General features: G+C 42.7%; 1 protein-coding gene across 1 annotated transcript in view; it reads right to left on the bottom strand.

The window, feature by feature from the left end:
* The window catches only part of EFHC2 (EF-hand domain containing 2), a 369754-nt gene that overhangs the window by 178201 nt on the left and 172112 nt on the right, over nt 1-19441 (bottom strand). The window contains exon 7 of the mRNA XM_069636501.1: nt 17709-17847. Within this exon, the coding sequence (XP_069492602.1) occupies nt 17709-17847 (139 nt within the window). The remainder of the gene's footprint in view (nt 1-17708; nt 17848-19441) is intronic.

Below are 19441 nucleotides of genomic sequence, written 5' to 3'. Positions count from 1 at the left end.
TCTACTCAATGTTCCTCCCACGGATTCCTCATCTTTGATATACCGATATCCTGCTTGCAGCTTGCTTCAGAAATGTGTTCAACATTAGAGGGTGCTGGGCGGTGTCCACCCAATGTGCCTCAGCGGTTGAGATTTACGTGTGCATGCGTGCATGCGTGCGTGCGTGCATGCGTGCGTGCGTGCATACGTGCATGATATAGACGATGGAATAAATAGCACACACTGTGCCCGTTGCTTCAGTTCGAGTTTTCCTCTCCTTCTGCACAGCCTATTTGAGGATTAATAGCCTGCATGGGCGTTGAAAGAGAGAGAAGTGTGTTAAGAAATTCGCCCACAGTCAGAGGTGCAGGTTGGGAGTGCGATGAGGAATACAAGGGAGGAACATCCAGTAGAAAGAACATTACCAGAGATAAGTAATTTGTTCTTCTAATGGATTGTGTCCTCCCACGGATTCCTTATCTTTGAAAAACTCCCATAGCAGTTTCATAAAAGGAGGTGGGACAAGTGGATTTTTTAAACTAGTTTTTTTGGTGCAAAACAGCTTTCCCAAACCTAGTGTCCTACCCTGACAAGGGGTCCAGACAGTAATGTTTTGAAAAGGTGTATATTGAAGACCAAGTTGCAACATTACAAATGTGATCTTCTTTCAAATCCCCAGCAACAGGAAGCTTCGCTACGGAAGGCGTCCATATTAACAACTTGATACTTAGGAGAAAAGGCTATTGAGAGGCGCGGGTATATATTTGATGAGTGCAGTGAGTGCAGAGACCCCTAATCATCGCGATTACACAACTAATATTTTTAATGAGTTTGGATAGCACACAGAACCTTAGTAAGCGCAGGAGCGCAGTGTTTCAGGATTTATTTGCTAAAAGAAAAGCGCAAGGAGCACAGTGATTCACCGTGCATATTAGTAAACACAGTGGCACAGGGACAGCAAGAATATGTACATAACCCAGCGCACTAAAAACTGAGGACCTTTCGGAGGAGATTAGCGCAGTAAGGAGAGGTTACTTACCTCAGTTAGCTACTTAAGAAGACAGTTTGAAAATATAAGGATTAATACAGCTTGAAGTACTGCCTAGCTCTATCTGTAACCGTCTTCCAGCTCTAAGAGGAGACATATAGGTTACATTGATGAATGAGCAGAGTTTAGAAAAAGAAACATAGGACATTAGTCAGTGTCAGAATCTAATGAGGTGTTTGTGTTTCATGTAGATTCAGCAGATCTGAGGTATCTAGCCATAGCACTGGGAGAAGAGAACCTGAGGGAGGAACTGAATTCTGGAAGTTTGTTTTGTTATCCCATTCCCTGTTCCTCTCTAGGGCATCTAGTCTGAAGTTCATTACTTGCGTCCTCAAGCTGGGCAGTCCTGCAGGTGCTAGTGGATATATCACCAATTTCCACAGGACAGGTCATCTGGGACCTTACAGTATGTGTAAATCTCATTTGACCTTTTTGGGTTGCCTGACCTCTACCTCTCTATCCAAAAGAAGAGTACAAGCAAAAATAACACCCTCTTCCAAGCCTGGGAAGGCAGATGTTGCTTCTGTTGAGGCTGATGGATGGCTGCTGCCAAGAATTTTGCAGCCCCTTTAGAAGTTTGAAGCTTCTCTAAGCTTCCATCAGCTTTTGATCCAAAAAGGTTGGACGCCTCAAAGGGCATGTCCAGAAGTGTTAACTGGACATCAGGAGCAAAACCAGACTTGCGCAGCCATGCAAACCTTCTAATGACTGCAAGGGAGCCCATAGAAGTACCAACGCAGTCTGATGCATCCAGCCCCGATTGGAGTGATTGGAATGTTGCCTCCTTGACATTAAAAATTATGTTGGTGAAGTCATCCCTCATCTCTCCTTCCGGTATGTTATCGGCTGCCTGGGAAATTACAGTCCACAAAGTGAGTGTATATTTAGCCTTGAGCGACATACTCCCAGCAGAGAATACCCTTTTGGATAGCATGTCATATTTTTTGTCATCCCTATAAGGTGGGATGGATGGATGCCTTAGAAGTCGCAGTAGCCGCCTGTCCTACAAAGCTCTCTGGAGTAGGGTCACTAGATGTCTATGCTTCCTCACCAACTCCTTAGTGAGAGCAGGATTGGTGTCTGTCTTTTGCCAGCTCCCCAGTATGGTGTTTTTGAGGGGTGAATGAAAAGGCAGCACAGGTTCTTTGGGAGGGCCTTTATCAAGAATGTCAGTGAGGTCATCCTGAACTATGTCCTTTGCAGGACGTCCCCAACCCAAATACTCAGTGACCGTGTTTATAACTGTCCTGTATGCAACACTTGGATGAGCAAATGTCCAAGCCACTGGCTTCTTTCAGGCACCTAGCAAGTCCTCCAAACAAGATTCCTCTGAAATTAACGCTTCAGGGACATTAGGTGTGCCAAAATATGTGTACCCAAAGGGTATAACATCCTCATCCTCCTCATCTTCCTGGAAGATGGATCCAAAAGATTTCTTAAAGTCTTTCTTCGATTGTGGCTTACAGCCCCAAGTTGGATCTGAGGTCTATGTTGAATACTTCCATAATTAAGATATTGAAGCCTTTGGCTCTGATGCTCTCCCTGCAGTCGACATGTTGATGCTACTTGAGAAGGCATCTCAGCAGCCTTCTGACAGAGGATGTTGGGTGTGTGGGTCAAAGACTTTGACGATTCCCTGCTGGCTATTGACCATGCTGTGAGGTTGTTAGCCTTGTTTGCTTCTTTCGAGGGACCAGGAAGGTCCTGCTGTTGAAGCAGACTTATCTGGGAAACGTACTTGTCTCTTGTTGGGTGAGGACTCGGAAGACGAAGAACTTGTAAGGTCCCTGGGGAAGTTATTAGTTTGACTTCTTAGGGAATTAATATTAATTAATATTATTTACAGGATCAGTTAAGTTTCTTGGAAGTGTTTGGGCCTTAACTTTAGTTTTCAGAATGCTGGTGGGAGCCCAAGCCAAGATGGAGGAAGGGATCAGGACTCCTGACTGGTGAATGGGTAAACAAAGGACAGAAGCAAAGATTCTAAACTGCCTTTCCTTTGAGAATCCATGTATGCTGGTCTTGTTTTTTGTTGCTCCCACGTTTAGGCCTCAATTTCTCAAGGAGAATCACCTGTACTTATTAAAACAAGAATTATTAAGCTTTGTTCTGGAAAAGAAGATTCCCTGAAGAGGAAGGAAGTTCTACACAATTCCTGTGAAGAGCCGTTTGCAAGCTAAGTACGTTTGAGTATGATATAAATTAAAACAGCTCAACCTCTATAATCGACTGTGTAGGGTAACTGCTGAAAAGGTTTCCAGTTGCCCAAAGACTTAAATCCATGACCATCTGGTGCGCGTGTGGGTGCTTGTTGTATCTGTGAGGAGAGTCGCTGTGACGCTCTCTAATGTCGTTTTCGTTACCTTGCTAGATGCCCTGTGGCAGCCGCTGCAGTCATGTGGAAGCCAGCAGCTGGGGTGGATATTGTTTTGAACATTTCAGAAGTGAGGCAACCAGGATGCGTGTTTCCCGCAGCTGCAAGTCACCAGAGGCGGGACTAGAAGTCTGGGTAGCTTCTTTTTTCCAGTAAGGTAAGCGTTTTTTCATTTTTTACCCGACGTTGGTGTATAGATTCTTTATATTCAGCTTCCGGTAGTGCGGCGACAGAGCCGAGAAACTGACAATGCTGCATTCTAAATATGCACGTTGAACTCAGCGCGAAGCGCAGTGACTGAAGGAAGCAGTTTTCAAGGGCAGTTGCTAACTTTAGTAGTTTCTAATTCATTTCATTTAGCTGACGCAAGGTGTGTATAACAGTGGAAGTTTCCTTTTGAAGTGTTCATTCCTGATGCTGAAATCACACTCTGATTTGAAGACTTGATTTCAGGAGCTCTACTCACTGAGCATTTAATTGGCACAACACTCTCAGAAACTGTGACACTTTGTGAAAACAGAACATTCTAGCCACTACCAATTTGGACACTATTGTCAGTGCCAGCTGAATTTAAATGTGACTTTGAAAGGTTTTAATTCTGTTGTGGCAAATGTGCTTTTCAATGAGTTTACTTCTGTCCTCAAAGAACACCATTCTCTAATGCACTCCAGGTTTGAAGTACCCTACCTTTTACCCTGGTGAAGATCCAATTCATTGCTGAAACTGTTACCAGAGCATTTTCACAGACTAAACACATTAAGAAGTGCATGAATGTTGTCCTATGTGCTAGACTGATTTAGTAGCTAGTTTTCAACACACGTCCTTCACAAGAAGGTGTTAGGCAGAATTGCATGCAGTACCCTCTGGGACCACCACATACAATTAGGACTACAGATGTAGGCAAAACCAGCCTTTGGCATAAGTCTGTACTACACAGTTTGTGGTAGTGAGCTGAGCAGCCAGGCTTATCTCAAGAGGGAATGTGAGCAGTAAAAGGATGTTACACAGAGGTCTTACAATCACAGTGGTTCAAGTAGACACTTACACTCAAGGTTTCTTGGTAAAACACTTATTAATTTATTCCACAATCATTTAGAAAACATTCACTAGAAGGAGGCAACTTAATATCATACACAAACACACTTCAATACCAAACCAATATGTTTCTGAACAAATTAGACTCCCCTGAAATAGGAGCAAAATGCCATTTCAGTTACTTTTAATGGGAGTAAAAAGGCACAGGTTAGCAGAACAGATCACAAATCCTTTCTTAGGCAGTGCAAATAGTTTTTGTTCACTAGAGGACTCGATTTAGTTCAATAGGCCTAGGCCAAAGTCAATGGACTAGTGTCTTGGATAGGAAAGAGCAGTTCTTGAAGTAAACAGCAAAGCCTTTGCCAAAGTTCTCAAAAGTAGTTTGTAGGAAAAAGAATCATATGTTGGGTCACAAGCTGATTAGGCCTGCAAATTGGGAAAGTTCTGTGAACTTTTACCATGAGAGGCAAGTTCTCTAAATCGGGTTGGCACAGTACCTTAATATGAAGAACAAGATGCAGCAGAAGATGCTGGTTTCTGGCAGTTCCTGCAGATCTCACTGTTACTGACAAAATGGAGTCACTTCAGTTCCAGTAGCTATAATTCAAGGACACAAGCTGGTGTCTTTCCCGCTGGTTAATCCTAACCAGCTCTGAGAATGGTATCCAGGTGGCTTACAAGTTGATTGGTCCCACTGGGCTTCTCTGTCGAGATGAACTTGGCAATTCGGACCTGCAGCAGGGCTTCACCGGGCAAACCAATGGTCCAGGAGCAGCCGTCCTCTTCCAGCTCGTCTTCGGTTCTTTCGTTCCAGTGGTCGACTCTGCTTTCCAGTCCACAAAACGCACCTTTTAAACAGTTTTCTCCCTTTCATTCCAGCCTACCTGGCACTCACCCAGCAGAGTGGCTGTCCTTGCCGGACAGTCAGCCAGCCAATCACGCCAGAGTGCATTTGGGTCTCCTAGGAGACTAAGCACAGGGAGTTTTGGGCACCTCCCTCACTGCCTGCCCACCCCAGACACTCAGACAGAAGCCAGAGGCGGTCTTCAGTCCTGAAGCCCGCCAAAGGCACAGAAACAAAGGGACCAAACCTGGCTTGGGGCGCAGAGACAAACACTAGCAGGACCTTTCCAAAAAGAAATGGCGAAAAAAGAAGACTGGGACCTGTTTAAACAAAGGGGCTTAAGGCGCCATATTGAAAAACATGGCTCCTGTGATTTTTAGCTACCGGTGTTCGCAGTCGGGAAAAATGATGGTGGTTCATTGTAAAACCACTGCCACCAGCCATTTCGATAGAAAAGGGTAGCATTTGACTGCTACATGAGTTTCTAGGCACAGGGCATACTAGGTAACCCCTCCTGCACTCTATAGGAAGATAGTGTGTGCTGGGTCTAGGAATTTAAAAAGACTAGTAAAGTTAATGTAACCTTACATTCTCTGGGAAACAGTAGTTTATCCCAGAGAAGTTATTTAAACCTTTGGGAAGTCTAAAAAGACATCCCTGTATCACTGCACTGAGGGTGCTGTGTAACACACATGAAAAGATGCCTATAGTGTTATCTTAAAACTCCATGATCAAAGAACACAAGAGTAAAACACACATCAAAATACATGAAAGAGTGGAGGAAAAGGCTCAACCTCTTTCCAGGTAAATAAATCAAGTCCTCAAAATCCAGCAAAGTTGCTGGGGTCTCTAAGGTGAAGGGAATTAGCACATTTATGAGAATTCTCCCTAACAGTGGGCTGGGAAACGAAGGTGTTTTCCCTTGAGGAAGTCAAGGTAACTTAAGCTCACACTCCTCTAGGCAGTTGCAGAGGAGTCATCAGGAAAAGTTTCATTGAGTAATTTGGTCTGATGATCTAGTGAAAGTTAGCAAGAAGAATGTAAGGGTAAGATTAATCTTGAATGAATCTCTCATTCATGCACATACTAGAAGGAGGTTGAAGATCCTGTGTCTGAGTTTGTTGTTTTATCCACTTCCCCTTTCACCCCGGGGTGTCACGGGCTCATCTGGATTTTGGGTTAGTTGAGTACGCTACGCCTTGGCGGGTCTGTGGGGCTCAGCAGCTCCTGCGTTGACAAGAAGTTATGGTCCTCACAGAATGAATGGCCCAAGTAGATAACTTCGTCTGAGCTGCTAAGTCCCTCATCCTATGGCCACTATGGAAGCCTCTGGGAATATGAGTAAAGAGCTGAGGGAGGAGTTGAGAGTGGATGTAAATGAGAACATTCTCTTACATAAGAAGGTAGAAGAAATGAATTTAAAGGTGAGCCACATACAAGAGATTACAGAGGGAAGATTATCTGGGAAGGGAGTGGATCTAAATCAGGAACCCCAGTTTTGGAGAGGGAAGGGCCAGAGGAGAGAATTGAGTTTGTGCAGGGAGCTGTAGGTGGGTTAAGACCCTCGAATTATGCCTGTGCCTCTAGCACCTCCAGAACGTTTTGCAGGGGAGCCAAGAAAAGTTCAAACATTTTTCACTCAGTGTGAATTACATTTTTTAAGCAGGCCAGAGATGTTCTCCTCTGATACATCTAAAATAACTTTTATGTTATCTTATCTTTCTGGGGAGGCTGCAAATTGGGCTGGGTTGTTGGTGGAGCAAAGGGACCTGGCATTGCATGATTTCAGGCTTTTTAAAGAGGAATTTTGTAAATGATTTGATACGCGACAGGTATCTTTGCATGTATATGGTGACCTGCTTGAACTAAAACAGGGAAACCGGGATCTTGTGAGCTATATTACACAGTTTAAGACTTTAGGGGTGGAGAGTCAATGGCCTGAGGAGGAAAGAGCATCTTTATTTTATCGAGGATTGAGCGAGGTATTAAAGGATGCTTTATCAGTGGTTGTTAATAGACCTACATCCTGTGAGGTGTTAATGGACTTGGTGGTGCAATTGGATTTTGCCAAAACGAAAGGAGACTGGAGCGCAGGAGGGAATTTGGAGATGGTAAACCTAATCCTAGAATAGATATATCTTGGTTAGAGTTTGTTAACAAGGAGTTCAAGTCTAAGGTGTCTGATGTTTCAGGAAGTTCAGGAAGGGTAAGAGGGCCTCTATCTAAGGAAGAGAAGGCAAGATGACGGGCCGACAATCTCTGTTTATATTGTAGGAGGAGTTGTCATTTCCTTGGGAATTGTCCTTACAAACCGAAAAGATTTAAATCATCTGAGAACAAGACAAATCAAGTGGCCAACACTCTTCAGGCGGCAGTTCCACATATTACTATTTATGTATCCTTATTCTTCGAAAAGAAATTGGTGGGAAGTGGCCCAGTATTTATTGATTCTGGGGCCACAGGAAGTTTTATGGACTGGGGGTGGCAAGGAGTTTAGGTATTCCCTTGGTAAAGAAGGGTTTGGTCGAGCAGGTTAGTTCTGTGGATGGTTCAGAGTTAACGTCTAGACCCATTACCCATGAGACTTCACCTCTGGTTATGGTTATGGCAGGGGATCATGGGAAAGAGTTGGTTTTTTAAATCATAGATGCACCACAGTTAAAGATTATCTTGGCAATGCCTTGGCTCACCTTTCACAATCCTTTGATTGATTGGGGAAGGCGTGTGATTGAGTTAAACTCAGATTTTTGTAAGGAACACTGTGCTGAGTCTCAACCTTTGGACTGTTTTCAGATTCAAGAAGATCCAACAGTTAGAAGGTTGGTGGAGGTTGGTGCTCGTTTGCAGTCACAAACTATTGGGGCAGTAGTGGGGGAATTGCCTGAGTGCATTAAGGAATTTAGTGATGTTTTTGATGAAGTGATGGCAAGTGGTCTTCCTCCGCAAAGACCTTTCGGTGGTAAGATGGTGTTGGAACCAGGTGGCAATTTAGCCTGTAGCAGAGTTTAGGCTCTTACTGAAAAGGAGAACGATTATCTAAAGGAGTATTTGTCAGAAAATGTGGCTATGGGGTTTATTAGGAATTTGCAGTCCCCGGTAGCATCCCCCTTCTTCTTCGTCCCAAAGAAGGAGGGCTCTTTCAGGACCTGCATTGACTATCACGCTCTCAATAATGTGACCATCAAGAATCGGTGCCCGCTCCCCTTGATTTCAGTAATGCTGGACCAAATTCAGGGAGCAGAGATCGTCTCCAAATTGGACCTTCGGGGTGCTTATTATATTGGTCGAGTGTGGCAAGGTGATGAATGGAAGAATGCATTCAAGACTCGGTACGGATTGTGTGAATATCTGGTGATGCTCTTTGGTCTTTGTAACGTCCCAGCAGCATTCCAATATTTCATTAATTAAGTTCTCAGTGAATTATTGGACACTTTTGTTGTCATCTACATTGATGACATTCTGATTTATTCACAGAACTTGGAACAACATCAACATCATGTGAAGCTTGTACTTAAGAAGTTGAGTGAGAACCATTTGTTCGCTAAATTGGAAAAGAGCCAGTTCCATACTAAGTCAGTGCAATTTCTTGGATTTGTGATTTCTCCAAGGGGTCTGGAGATGGATTCGAAGAAGATTCAGGCAGTTAAGTATTGGTCTTCTCCAACAAGGGTGAAGGAAGTGCAGAGTATTCTAGGATTTGCCAATTTTTATAGAAGATTTATCTATGGCTTCTCACGGATCATAACTCCGATTGCTAAACTTCTCAGGAAGAGAGAGTTCTGAGGCAGAAGGAGAATTCCAATCTCATAAGGATCGTTTAACTTCTGGTCCAATTTTGCTTCACCCAGACCCTTCCAAGCCATTTTTTGCAGAGGCAGATGCGTCTAATCTAGCCATGGGGGCTGTGTTATCACAAAGGCATGGGATCACTGGACAATTGCACCCAGTAGCATTTTTCTCCCAAAAGTGTTCTTCGGCAGAGGTTAACTACACTATCATGGATCAGCAGCTCTTGGCTATTAAGTCAGCTTTTGAAGAATGGCGCCATTACCTTAAGGTAGCGAAACATACAGTGACTGTTTTGACAAACCACCACAATTTACTATTTTTGAAGTCGGCAAAGACAATAACACCTAGGCAGTTTGTTCTTTCCTGACTATGATTTTGTGGTAACTTTTAAACCTGGAAGATTAAACAGGAAGGCGGACACCCTATCGCGTCAATTCCCTGATAGTAAACATGAAAGGGAGTTGGATTAACAGCCGTTGATCCCTTCCAAACATTTTCTTGTAGCTGGAGCTTTTGATGAAGGAAGTATTTCAAAGGGAAATCCAAGATTGCGTGACTCCTGAACAGATGGAAGGCTGTATGCGACAGGATCCGGTCAGAAAGATCAAGAATGGATTACCCTTTTCTAACTGTAGACTTTATTTACCCTCTGAGAAACTTTGTGAAAGAATCTAAATAGAGTGTCATGAATCTTTGTTGTCCGGGCATCTTGGGTTTAGGAAAACTCTAGAGCTGATCAGGAGGGATTTTTGGTGGGACACTATGAGAGTGGATACCTTGAATTTCATTAAGCCTTGCAAAGTCTGTGCACGAGCTAAGTCCCAAGTGGGTAAACCGTTGGGTCTTTTGGAGCCTCTCCCTATTCCAGCACATCCCTGGCATACAATTTCCACGGACTTTATTGTTGATCTCCCTAGAGACCAGGGTTGTTCTGCTATTCTAGTGGTTGTAGATTCACTTACTAAAGAGGGACATTTCATTTCCATTAAACGTTTCAGTGGAAAAACTGGCACAAAGTTCCTCTCTGGGGATAGTTCGGTTACATGGATTACCGAGTCAGGTGATTTCCGATAGAGGTTCCCAGTTGGTTCTGGAGGGCCTTCGGCAAGAGTTTAGGGGTGGAGGTGAGGTTAACATCTGGTTATCATCCTGAGACCAATGGTCAGATAGAATGAGTTAACCAAGTGCTAGAAAAATATTTAAGGTGCTATGTGCAGGCTGGGGAGAGTTGGGTGGATCTTATTAGGGTTGCTGAGTTCGCCTATAAAAATTCTATAAAAGATTCTACTTCCATGTCTCCATTCTTTTGTAGTCGAGGTTTTCATCCCTGTTTTCTAAGGGAACAGGTTGGGGATGAAGTTGACAGTCCAGCGGTTGAGATTAGACTATAGGCTAAGAAAGAACATTTGGAAAGGGCTGTTAAGGCTCTTCAAGTGAATAAGGCTAATTGCAAGCATTTTTCTGATTTAAAGCGTAAGGCTAGTCCCGCTTTTCAATTTAGGGATAACGTCTGGTTGTCCATTAAACACCTGAGAATTAAGGGAAAAAACAAGTTCAGTCCACGCTTCATTGGACCTTTTGTTGTGGAAGCTGTGATAAACCCAGTAGCTGTTAGACTAAAGTTACCCACTAACCTTAAGGTGCATCCTACCTTTCATCTAGGTCAGTTGAAACCTTTTCTTAGCTGGGACAAGATTAGGTACTCCTCCCAGTCCAGTTATTGTTGATGATCAGTCCATGGAGTTTGAGGTCAAAGCGATCCTTGATTCAAGGAGAAGTCGAGGGAAATTACAGTATTTAATCGATTGGAAGGGGTTTCGACCCAAAGAACGTTCCTGGGGGATGGCTAGTGATGTTCATGTGCCAATTTTAGTTTCCAAGCTTCACAGGAAAAATCCTTTCACACCTGGCCCCGGTGGGAGGTCTTGGAGAGGGGGTACTGCCAGGTCCCTGGGGAAGTTATTAGATTAACTTCTTAGTGATTTAATATTAATTATTATTATTTACAGGATCAGTTAAGTTTCTTGGAAGTGTTTGGACCTTAACTTCAGTTTTCAGAATGCTGGTGGGAGCCCAAGCCAAGATGGAGGAAGGGATCAGGAATCCTGAGTGGTGGATGGGTAAACAAAGGACAGAAGCAAAGATTCTAAACTGCCTTTCATTTGAGAATCCATCTATGCTGGTCTTGTTGTTTGTTGCTCCCAAGTTTAGACCTTAATTTCTCAAGAAGCATCATCTGTACTTATTGAAACAAGAATTATTAAGCTTCTATCTGGAAAAGAAGATTCCCTGAAGAGGAAGGAAGTTCTAAACAATTCCTGTGTAGAGCTGTTTGAAAGCTAAGTACTTTTGAGTGTGATATGAATTAAAACAGCTCGGCATCTATAAAAGACTGTATAGGGTAACTGCTGAGAAGGTTTCCAGTGGCCCAAAGAGTTAAATCCATAACCATCGTGTGGGCGTGTGTTGTTGCTATGAGGACAGTCGCTGTGATGCTCTCTAACATTGTTTTCGTTACCTTGCTAGACGCCCTCTGGCGGCCGCTGCAGTCGTGTGGAAGTCAGCAGCTGCTGTGCGTATTGTTTTGAACGTTTCAGAAGCGAAGCATCCAAGCCGCGTGTTTCCAGCAGCTGAGAGTCATCAGAGGTGAGACTAGAAGTCTGGGCAGCTTCTTTTGTCCAGTAAGGTAAGAGTTTTTTCATTTTTTACCCAGAATTGGCGTATAGATTCTTTATATTCAGCCTCCGGTAGTGCGGCGACAGTCGAGAAACTGACAATGCTGCATTCTAAATATGCAAGTTGAACTCAGCTCGGAGCGCAGCAACTGAAGGAAGCAGTTTTCAAGGGGAGTTGCTAACTTTAGTAGTTCCTAATTCATTTCATTTAGCTGACGTGAGGTGCATATAACAAGAACAGTGGAAGTTTCCTTTTGAAGTGTTCATTTGACTTGATTTCAGGAGCTCTACTCACGGAGCATTAAATTGGCACAACACTCTGTGACACTTTGTGAAAATGGAACATTCTAGCCACTACCAATTTGGACACTATTGCCAGTGCCAGCTGAATTTAAATATGACTTTGAAAGGTTTTAATTCTGTTGTGGCAAAGGTGCTTTTCAATGAATTTACTTCTGTCCTCAAAGAACACCATTCTCTAATGCACTCCAGGTTTGACGTACCCTACCTATTTCCCTGGTGAAGATTCAATTCATTGCTGAAACTGTTACCAGAAAATTTTCTCAGACTACATACATTAAGAAGTGCATAAATGTTGTCCTATGTGCTAGACTGATTTAGTAGCTAGTTTTCAACACACATTCTTCACAAGTGGGCTGGGAAATTAAGGTGTTTTCCCTTGTGGAAGTCAAGGTAACTCAAGCTCACAATCCTCTAGGCATTTTCAGAGGAGTCATCAAGTTAACTTTCATTGATTCATTTGGTATGATGATCTAGTGAAAGTTAGCAAGAAGAATTTAAGGGTAAGATTAACCTTGAATGAATCTCTTGTTCATGCAGATACCGGAAGGAGGTTGAAGTTCCTGTGTCTGCGTTTGTTGTTTTGTCCACTTCCCCTTCCCACCCCCCACCCCCGCTTTGGCGGGTCTGTGGGGCTCAGCAGCTCCTGCATTGACAAGAAGTTATGGTCCTGACAGAACTATGGCATCTCTTCTTTGATCTTCTTCATGAAGACGAAGAATGATGCAAATCGCTCCTAGAGCTAGACCGCTTTGATCGGTTGGAGTGTTTTTTAGGCTTTTCCGGTGATTTGTCCCTTGATCGTCTGTCTTCAGAAGATTTCCTCATTAGAAGGTGTAGAGCACGGAGGTTTTGAGACTGATGAACCTAGGGCAAATTTTGTCTTCCTCTGTTTCACGGCCTTGTTAGTCACCGACTGGCAGGTGCCACACTCGATCTTGTGCTCTTTAGCGAGGCAGGAGAGGCAAATTCTGTGAAGATCTGTGATCGACATCTTCCAGTCACAGTTCGAACTCCTGTTAAACCCATCTTCAGAGTAGACATACTCAGAAGATTTCAAGAAATATATAGAAGAATCGCTGAGGCAAGTCAAATAGTTCCGTAAGTGTGTTGTGCATGCGTAAAAACGGTTATTAGGCAACGGGCGCAGTGCTTGCTAGTTATACCATTTATACCATTTGCGACATCACATCAGTGCGTAGGAATCAAAACTTCTGAGGGACATCGACTGAACACTGCACAGCACCATCTGCTGTCGAAAACATTTCCAAAGCTTCAAACAGGATATCGGTATATCAAAGATGTGGAATCCACAGTAGGACACAATCCATTAGAAGTGCGATTCTTGCCTCTGTAAACCCCCTGTACGCAGTGATGCATACTGCAGTAAAAGCTTGGATTCTGTCAATCATTACCCTCTCCTCTCCCCGTACTCCGGACATGGGGACAGAGTACCCAATTCTGAGACAATCCTGGCAAAATCGGGACCTTTGGACACCGTAATGATGGTCAGGGCCTTTTATTCCTGACAAGATGTTTATCTCAATTCCAAAGACCTGTGCCCATGCTTAAAAAGGCCTAATGCCTGGAGGTCTACTGCTACTTCAACCTGCTGTCAAAGGCACTCATTCCTGGAACATCCCACTTAAAGAAGAAGTATTTTTGCCTTGGCAGTCCTGGTCAAAGAAAACTTGACAGAACTGAGACACTGCAAACTAGAAACAAGAACTCTTGGCATTGCTTCCTCTAACTTAAAACCCTTTAAAAATCCATTACAAGGTGCTGTCTCCATAACAGTAACATATTTTATTGGCACTAAGGGGCCTTACAAATCGCAGAGTAGCGCATTACAAATAACTGATAACAGTATTATCAAGCCCACATTACTTTAGCAGGTGGCGCCAGAACCAGTGAGAGCAGAGGAAACTGTTTCTGTGGCACTAATAAGCGGACCCTAAAGGGGATACATTTACTTCTTATCCCAAGTGACTGTAATTATAGTCATGTCATAAGAGTCTGGGTATTTATATAATGTCTGCCAATGGCCTATTGATAAATCCTAAAGAATCGAGGATTATGATTTTTGGAGAATACATCGGAAGGGGAGGGGTCACAAGAGATCAAAGTCCTGGTATGTAACTGCAGAGAAAATACCGGTGGTTACATCTTTCACCAATTTGGGGGTTTGTCTAAATACATCAATAAGGGATGCCCCAAGATTGGACTCGCTGAATAGGAAGGTACATAATCTGGCAGGGTAGGGAAGAATCCTGCTCAAGAGATATTGTGGATTTTCACTTACACCACTGATAACTTTCTATTGTATGAAGGTTCAACCAATTCTTACCTTTGGAACAGAGACTTCCCTTTCCTTTGATCGCCCTAACTGGCCAAGATTAGAGGGCACTTTTCGGAAGAAAGTCCTTCATCTCCACATGGGCACCCCTATTCAGGCAGTTCGGGTGGAGCTGGGCCTAACATCACTGAAGGCGATTGTGACGTGGAAATCGATTGCCCTATACAGAAAGTGTATTGAGGAACCCCCAAGGGCTGGTTTTGTGGTACTAAGGAAAGCCTTGGAAAAAAACAACGAAAGCACTTTGTTGGAGTGGAAAGTCATCTGTCAAGCGATCATATTAGACCTGGGAGAAACTGTTAGAACTCTATTAGAGAATCCGGACAAAGTAAAGAAGAAATTATATATGCAAGACTGGATCACTACACAGGATGAAAGGCAAAACTACATATTATATGGAAAACCACTGGTGGAGTCAAGGAAATAGAACTGCCCTCTGAAATATCTTCAGCTCTTTCCAAACTGGTACCACAGAGACCAATTAATGAGATTACGATTAAATCTCCTGCCTACGCGAGAAATATTGAGACCTCGCTCAGAAAATGGAGCAACCTCATGCAGATTATGTAAAGGATCACAATTAATTGAATCAGCAAAGCATTTGGTTATGTCTTGTCTCGCGACAAGAGACTTAAGAACAAGATTTTTGGGTGAACATATTAAAGAATATATCAGGAATAAAGAAGACTGGTGGATACTATTGCTGGGAGGAGACAGAATTCGGACAACCTTGGTTCTGACTCAGTTGGTGATTGACATTTTTTAAAGAATTCATACCATCAATGACGAAACATTGTCATAGATGTTGCTATCAGATGAAATAGAAACAATGGATAAGCAAATGAAGGATTTTTATTTAAAATATTGACAAAAAGGTTTTTTCTGTAATGTTTAACCATATAATACAATGAAAATAATAATAATAATAATAATAATAATAATAATAATAATAATAATAATAATAATAACAATAATAATAATAATAATAATAATGTCTGCCCTTTTATTCCCAGATGATTTTATACTTATTCTCGTAAATAAACATCTGCATGTGGCAGAATTCTCCTAAATCTGATCTTGTCAAGAAGCGAAAGCCCTGCCAAACTTATTCCAGCCTTAATACAAAAGAGGCAGGGTCGAAAGGGCAGGTGCTCTCAAATGTGTTTAGGGATGAGTGGCCGCTTACTACAATCCTTACTCATCTATACAGCGAGTATACGCTAAGTTTACCTCTGTCAATGCGTCCATTTGGATGTCATGACTCTTGTGAAATCGGTCACTGGCAAGGAAAGTCTAGCGAGGTTGTTCATTTAGATACACAATCCATACATGTCCTTTTAACAAAATCCTGGCTAAGAGAAGATTTGATTAATGTCCTGCTTGCCCTACGACCTCAATAGAAGGCCACACAAGAAAGGGAAGACTTGGCGTGGTGTTAGCATGACATATACGTTTTCATGTGAGGCACCACACAAACTAGTCCAGAGAATGGGTCATCTACACAGTCCCATTTATAGCTTCTATGCTTTTAGTTTGTTGGCACAATGATCTTCAGAGAATCCAACAGACTGGCCGAAAATGTACTTGGGCATTTGTGATGTGGAAAGTCTAAGAAGACCTGACCATCGCAAGGATGCGCATAAAAGGCATAATGCACTATGTCCAAGGGCTTCTGCTAAATACAACAGTAGCAAAATCATAAGACATTTCATAGTATCTGAAAAACCATTAACATCAAACTTGATTATTACAAGCATCTTTTAAAGGCCTCCAGCCATTACGTCAAAAGTCGAATTTCGAAAAACGTCCAATTACTTTGCTATCTCAAATCTCTTGAATGTCAAAGATTTGAAACCCCTCCATTCTTTTTATAAATTTGAAAATAAAAACTTACCATTGATTTTAATACTTCTTAAATTAAATTAATCTTTTCTAATGCACTTAAATTAATCTTTTTCATGCACTTAAGACCAGTCTCTAAGCGCAGAGCCAAAATTCGAATCTGTGTAGTTCTATGCAGTCTTCCTTCCAAGCCAAACGTGTTTCCCCTGAGCTATCCTAACCTTTCGCACGTTTATGTGGTCATAATTGCCCATTATGGAATTGTGAAATGGCATTGCAGCTCCTACAACCAGGCCAGGGATCACTAAAAAAATGAGGATAAAGTGCACAAAGTTATTTTAAGAAAAGTGAAGCAGAAATGCTTTACAGTGCTTTGTATCAGTTTAGTTGTTGTGACTTGGGGTTGGCACACTGGTCTTAGTGTAGAGGTGAGTAAAACTTAGGGAGAGGGGAGTAAAGTGAAGGCTGCAAAGGGAGCTGGTGGGAAAAGGTTATCCCAGTCCATAATAAAAGGAAAGAGGGTGGGATAGAGTGTTTATAACAGGGCTTCCTACAATGCTGGTAGTTTGCCAGGGATTTTTTTCTTAAAAATATGTTTTACTAGTGCTCATTTCATAAGAACCAGGTAAATCCAAATTGAAAGTGGTTTCAATGTGTCGCTGTTACTGAGAATGATTCTTGAGATATCTGCGTCAAGACTCAGAAACATCTTGTTGCAAATGGTCTCAATAAGGACATAGGTCATAAATAAAAGTGTTTTAATGGTGCAGGCCTCTTTATGCAAGGATTAATGGAGACACTGTACTTCTCACCCTAGGCCATCTCCTATCACAAACATGTGGAAGAATACTTTTCTATCCTACCTCGGGCCTTGAAGAACAAGAACTACAGGTTCTGAACAGAATTAGGGCACTTGCACAAGGATTGCCACTTATGCTCCTTCCTTTAAGCTGTCAATCTTCTTTTAGGTTCTTCAGAAATACTGGTGCAGCCCAGGAGCATCACTGATCCTGGGAGCCCTTGTTCAGCCCCACCACTGCTGGCCATCAGAAATCCTTTCACTGCCTGGGTTTCCGACTCCATCCATGGTTTAGTGGTACATCTCATGAGGAGGCCAGACCATTCTCTGATCCCTTGCATCACTGAACTTGAGGGGGGCTGTTTTCTTGAGGTATAGATGAATCAGGTTCCTTCCAGACATCTAGATTCTTTTGCGCTATCATAGGCATGAAACAAAGGGTTGGATGCAGACAAAGATGTCTCGGGTAAAGCACAGAAAAACAACAACAAAAAATGCAAATATGAAAATAAAAGAAGGAAAATAACTGATTGAACACATATGCGTACTCCACGAACATACACAAATTAATACTGAGGGGTCCTTAATAACAGCCATTTTGGGGTGTTCAATAGAGCAACATAAATAACAAAGAACCATCAAGTAAAACGGTAATTAGCGAACCTACCAATTCCATACTTGGTCTTATAAAACTCTTTGGTATAGGGATCGCAGTCACAGAGTATAATCTTCCTTCCCAACAGGTTGATTGTTGCCCCAATGGCCAGATCGCAGTCTTTGTAAATCTCGTGATGCACAGCTCCTGTCTAGAAAATTCAGGAGTGTCGTGAGGCAGGGTTATGAAACGCAGCATGACAGTCTGAGGGTCAACAACACACTGCTAGACTGTCAGATATTAAAGAGTCAAACATTGCAATCTAAGTGGCATCATTGTGTGTCAAAATAAGGTCAACAAATAAAACTGATGGAAATCTTAAGGTCATGGGAATTAGAGCGCTCTACTGACATTTGGCAGATCTGAAAGCATGTCTGTCACCTAACAGCTGCACCACACTTGCCAGGGCCTTAGTACTATCTAAGATTGATTATTGCAGCACCCTTTTCCTAGGCACCACTGAACAGAACCTCAACAGACTTCAAGTCATACAAAACAACACGCTAAGATAAGCGTTAAGCATCCCCAGATCCAGCCATATCACCAGTCTCAGACAGAATGCTTGCTGGCTCCCAGTGCGCAACAGAATCTCGCTCTGCACCCTAGTCATCACCCATAAATGCTTATTAAACTCTGCCCCTAAGTATCTATCGGACAAATTCTCCAAACATCAACCAGCTAGACCCACTAGAGCCCCATTCACGCCCTGCCTCACTATCCCGAGGTACAAACTTAAAAGAGCGGGAGGAGCTAGTTTCCCAGTTCTTGCTGCCAAATGCTGGAACTCTCTTTCTCTAATCATCAGAATTGAACCTTCCTTCTGGACCTTCAGAGCCAAAATAAACAGCCGTCTCTTTAATAACAAACACAAACTGATGACCTCCTCTACCTTCACTACCTACACACCTATGCCCATCTCAGCTGCTTTATTGCCAGTATCTTCTCTCCACGTTGTCTGCTTATATCTCTATCCACTTGCACTGGCTTCCAAGATGTAACCACTGACGACCTTGTTATGCACTTACTTGTATTGTTATGCAAAATCGTCTTATTCTGTAGCCTTTGGTCAACGAGCATCTCTGTTGTTGTAAATGTTCTATGCCTGTAACATTGCCTTAAACTGTAGCGCCCAGATGCCCCAGGGCTCGGTACGTGATACAAATAATTAACTAAACTAAACGGGAGTAGGCTGTATTACTGTGGAAAAATGGAAAAGCAAGATAGCTTTGCTGTTGTGTTTATGCCTGCAGACTGGATGTACCCTGAACTTTGGAGTGAGGGTCTGTTTCTAGGTGGTCTGTGTCAAGGGTATAAAGGAATATGTGTCCAGATCGGAGCCTCGCATGCCCATGATGCTATGACGCATTATCCGGCAATGTAGGATGCAAGATTTTGTAGAGGGTTAGAGTTCTGTTGTTTGTTGCCTCTAGGGAAGGATTTTAAAATTGCAGTGTGTGTGTGTAGCATAGTTGCTCTGCATATAGTGTGTTTGAGCGTGAAAAATGAGAGAGTTAGTGTTGGTAGGTTAGTGGGAAATGTACAGCGTCCCCCTGATGTGTCACTCACGTCTTGCAATTGGACACCATGGACAAAGACGGCATATTTTTACAGCCACAATGCCAGCGCAGGGTAATGCATTTTGCATGTAGTGATAAATTAACAAAGAATGGGTGCCCGTACCGGAGTACCCTGATGAAGAGGAGCTATGTGGGATGGATGGTAAGAGAGCTTACTGAAGGTCCAAG

Source organism: Ambystoma mexicanum, chromosome 7p (genome assembly GCF_040938575.1).
Source record: "Ambystoma mexicanum isolate Mex_15411 chromosome 7p, UKY_AmexF1_1, whole genome shotgun sequence".
Lineage (NCBI taxonomy): Eukaryota > Metazoa > Chordata > Amphibia > Caudata > Ambystomatidae > Ambystoma > Ambystoma mexicanum.
The sequence above is the reverse complement of the archived record's forward strand: the minus strand, read 5'-3'. Positions and strand labels throughout refer to the sequence as shown.